General features: G+C 40.9%; 1 protein-coding gene across 1 annotated transcript; it reads right to left on the bottom strand.

The window, feature by feature from the left end:
- Positions 1-888: 888 nt before the first annotated feature.
- On the bottom strand, positions 889-3,415 carry LOC138347438 (uncharacterized). Its single transcript, XM_069295733.1, has 8 exons — positions 3,327-3,415; positions 3,209-3,285; positions 3,000-3,058; positions 2,675-2,854; positions 2,422-2,557; positions 2,192-2,302; positions 1,367-1,515; positions 889-1,167 (listed from the first exon to the last, which is right to left on the bottom strand). Exons 1-8 carry the CDS (start codon positions 3,413-3,415, stop codon positions 889-891), a joined length of 1,080 nt encoding a protein of 359 aa, XP_069151834.1.
- Between the last annotated feature and the right edge of the window lie 335 nt (positions 3,416-3,750).

Genomic DNA, 3,750 nt, shown 5'->3' with positions numbered 1-3,750 from the left:
GATTCCACCTCTTTTAGGTGTGGGGGAGACACTGGATTTCATGATGCTCACATGATCTATGTCGGTTAAATTTAAAGTTCCCAATGAATGAACAAGTCCAGCCTCAAATGATGCACATAATGATATGAATGTTACCAAAGGTGTTAGGAAAGGATAATCAAGAGGTGAGATAGATTCAAGTATGTGTGCAAAATAATAAGTATGATGATGCATTTTACTCTCATGGCATAACTTTCCTAATCAAAATTTGGAAAGCTCATAAACATTCCTAATCCAAATTTGGAAAGTTCACTCACTTTCCTAATCTCAATTTGGCAAGTCCACTGACTTGACCTACTATAATTATGTTGCTAGGAAAGTGCGATCCTTTCTCATGCATGTCCTTGTTGTGTGCTTGTATATACCCTTAATTAGTACAAGTGTGTACTAAGTCCATACAATTCTATATTTTTAGGTGCAGGCACACGTGGACGCTAGAGCTTTTAGGTTGACGTTGCAGCTATCAGGACGTGGAGCTTTCATCCGGACTTGGTAGGCCCTCATATATTCGAGGCAGTCTACTGTTATTATCTAGCTTATATGTAGGCTTTATCTAATGGAGAATGTCCCACTAGTGTTTTACTTCCCATTTCATTTCAGACTTTGTATTGTTGTCGTTTTGGCAAGTACATATTTAATACAACTATGAACTATTTCTTTTATTTGGTGATCTTAATGTTAGATGGTTGATGGTGAACAATTATACATGTAATAGAATGTTTAGTAAGCATGTTAGGAAACAAAAATTTTCAAATATTCCGCTAAAATTAACCTAGACTAAGTAAGAATGAGGTAAGTAGGCTTGTCTGCGACCTCTGAGAGGTCAACGACGCCGGTCTCATCTGGTGTCTAGACTTCGGTCTCGACAACACTCCTCAGCAATATGAGAACTAGAGCTGAAGTGAGTCGGTCTTTGAGATCTTGGAAGTTCTTTTCACAAGTTTCAGACAGCTCTAACTTCGCCTTCTTTTTTATTAAATCTGTCAATGGAGCAGTAATAACGGAAAAACAATCAACAAACCTGCGATAGTAATTAGTCGAACCCAAGAAACTCCGGATGTCTGTAGGAGTGAGGGGTATCGGGAAGTTCTTTACTGACTCAATCTTTTTCGGATAAACCTCTACACCCTGGTCGAACACCAAATGACCAAGGAAGGTCACTAATCTTAGTAAAAACTCACATTTCTTGAATTTTGCATACAAATAATGTTCCCTAAGTACTTGCAATGTCATTATCAAATGCTTTTCATGCTCTTCTCTGGTCTTAGAGTATATGAGGATGTCATCTATCAATAGTATGAAAAGTATCAAGGTACTCATGTAAGACCCTATTCATAAGGTCCATAAACACGGCTGGTGCATTAGTGAGACCAAATGACATGCCAAGAAACTTGTAATGACCATACCTAATACGGAAGGCAGTCTTAGGAATATCCTCTTGTCTCACTCTAAGCTGGTGATACTCTGACCGGAGATCTATTTTAGAAAACAAACATGAACTTTGGAGCTGATCAAATAGATCATTAATTTTGGGAAGAGGGTATTTGTTCTTTATAGTGACTTTGTTCAGTTGCCGATAATCGATACACATTCTAAGGGTTCCGTCCTTTTTCTTAATGAACAACACTGGATCACCCCATGGGGATATGCTCGGCTTGATCCCTTATCAAGTAGATCTTTTAACTACAACTTCAACTCTTTGAGTTCAGCTGGAGCTATTCTATACGGAGTAACGAAAATTGGTTTGGTGTTGGGATCTAAGTCAATACCAAAGTCAATTTCACATTCAGGAGGGATTCCTGGTAAATCCTCAAGAAAGACATCTTGAAACTCATTCATTATGGACACAGAGTCTATGGAAGGAACTTCATATTCTAAGTCATTGACTCTAACTAAGTGGTATAAATACACCCTTAGATAATAATTCTATTAGGTCAGCATAGGTAAATCTATCATAAATAGTTATTGGGATAATCTCTATATACTCTTTTAGCTCTAATGTTGTCTATTATGGGAGTACTAACTAGAAAAGGTTCATGCAAGATCTCTGGAAGCAATTAAAATTTACTATCCACTAGAGGAGTAACAAAAGACAAGGTGGATCCTGGATCTAACAATGTATACACAGGAAAAGAAAAGACATGTAATGTACTAGTGACCATATCAGTTGCCTTCTCTTGCTCCTCTCTGCCTTTCAAAGCATGGAACCATTTCCTCATGGGAGGATCAGATGCAGCAGTAGTATTAGGACGAGGCTGAGTGTCTGCATTGGCCTGATTCTTCACATGTGGGCAGTCCCTGATTATATGCCCACTCTTGCGCACCCACAGCAGGCATTAGAACCTACGATGAACTCTCCTCCATGCAAACAGCCACACTTACCACACGACTTTTTGTCACGCTGGACATTTCTATAATTGCCCTTCTTGGGGCCAGATTTGTCCCCTTTGGCATTAGTGTTCCTTGAAGGAGTAGGATTACCTGAGTGTTGGTGTCCCTTCTTGAACTTGGGCATGTCCTGGACTCCAAACGAACTCCTACAGGTACTAGAACCATCCTGATCCTAGGGCCTAAGGTTCTTGCCCTCTCAGCCTCTCTTCCTTCGACGACTCTCCTCCACCTACTATGAATATACCATTAACCCATCAAGGTCTATGTTATAATGCAACATGGATGCCCGAAATTCCTGTTCCAGATCTTTCGATACACCTGTCACAAACCTGGTCATCTCATCCCTACTACTGGACACCAGGGAAGAAGCATATTTGCAAAGTTTAACAAACTTCAAGGAGTATTTCTTGACTGACATACCTCCCTAATGTAGATTGATGAACTCCAAAACCTCAGCCTCTCTGTGCTCTTTGGGAAAGAACCTCTCCCAGGAATGAAGTTTTGAGAATGTCCCAAGTGATGGGGACTTCTCCTGGAGCTCGGCCATCTACCCACATCTTTTACAATACCTCGCCCACATTCTTGAGCTGGTATACAACCAACTCAGCCTTCTCCTCTTCATTAACACCTATAGCACAAAGAATCTTATGGACCTCATCCAAAAACTCTTGGGGATCCTCATTGGTTTTAACCCGAAGTAGATTAGAGGATTCATCCTGGTGAAATCTCTCAGTCTGCTAGCCATGGTGCTAGCATGTGGGTTCTCCCTTGGTATCACCCTCTCTAGTGGCCTGGACTGTATTAGCCTGTGCCTGAGAAGTGATGGCTTGGCCATCTGAACCAGTGTTGCTCTCACTTCTCCATCAGGCAATGCAGCTGGGTTGATAGGTACTTACACAATGGCAGCTAGGTCTTGAGGAGGAGCATGGTTTCCCTCAGCAGCTGCTTCTCCAACTCTCCTGCCTGTGTTTCTTCTTGAGTTCATTTTTCTACCCGCACACACAAGAAGCAAGTTAGATGCTAGAATGACACAAAATGTCGAAGCTCTACACAGCATAATAAAGAGTAGAAGAAGGAAAGTTTCTTAACATCACTCAGTTTCTAAGTCATGGTATGGTGCACTTCACAACCATAATCTAAAAACTACACAACGTGGTTGTTTTGAGCCATAGTTCCTAGGTAATTTAACGTCATGCTTTGATACAAAGTTTTTCACACCTATGTCCTAGACCCTAGATGAGACCGGCGTCGTTAACCTCTGAGAGGTCGCAGACAAACCTCCTCTAGCTTCCATCACAATCATACCGTTAAATTTAGCCA

The sequence above is a fragment of the Solanum lycopersicum genome, chromosome 3 (genome assembly GCF_036512215.1).
Source record: "Solanum lycopersicum chromosome 3, SLM_r2.1".
NCBI lineage: Eukaryota > Viridiplantae > Streptophyta > Magnoliopsida > Solanales > Solanaceae > Solanum > Solanum lycopersicum.
The sequence above is the reverse complement of the archived record's forward strand: the minus strand, read 5'-3'. Positions and strand labels throughout refer to the sequence as shown.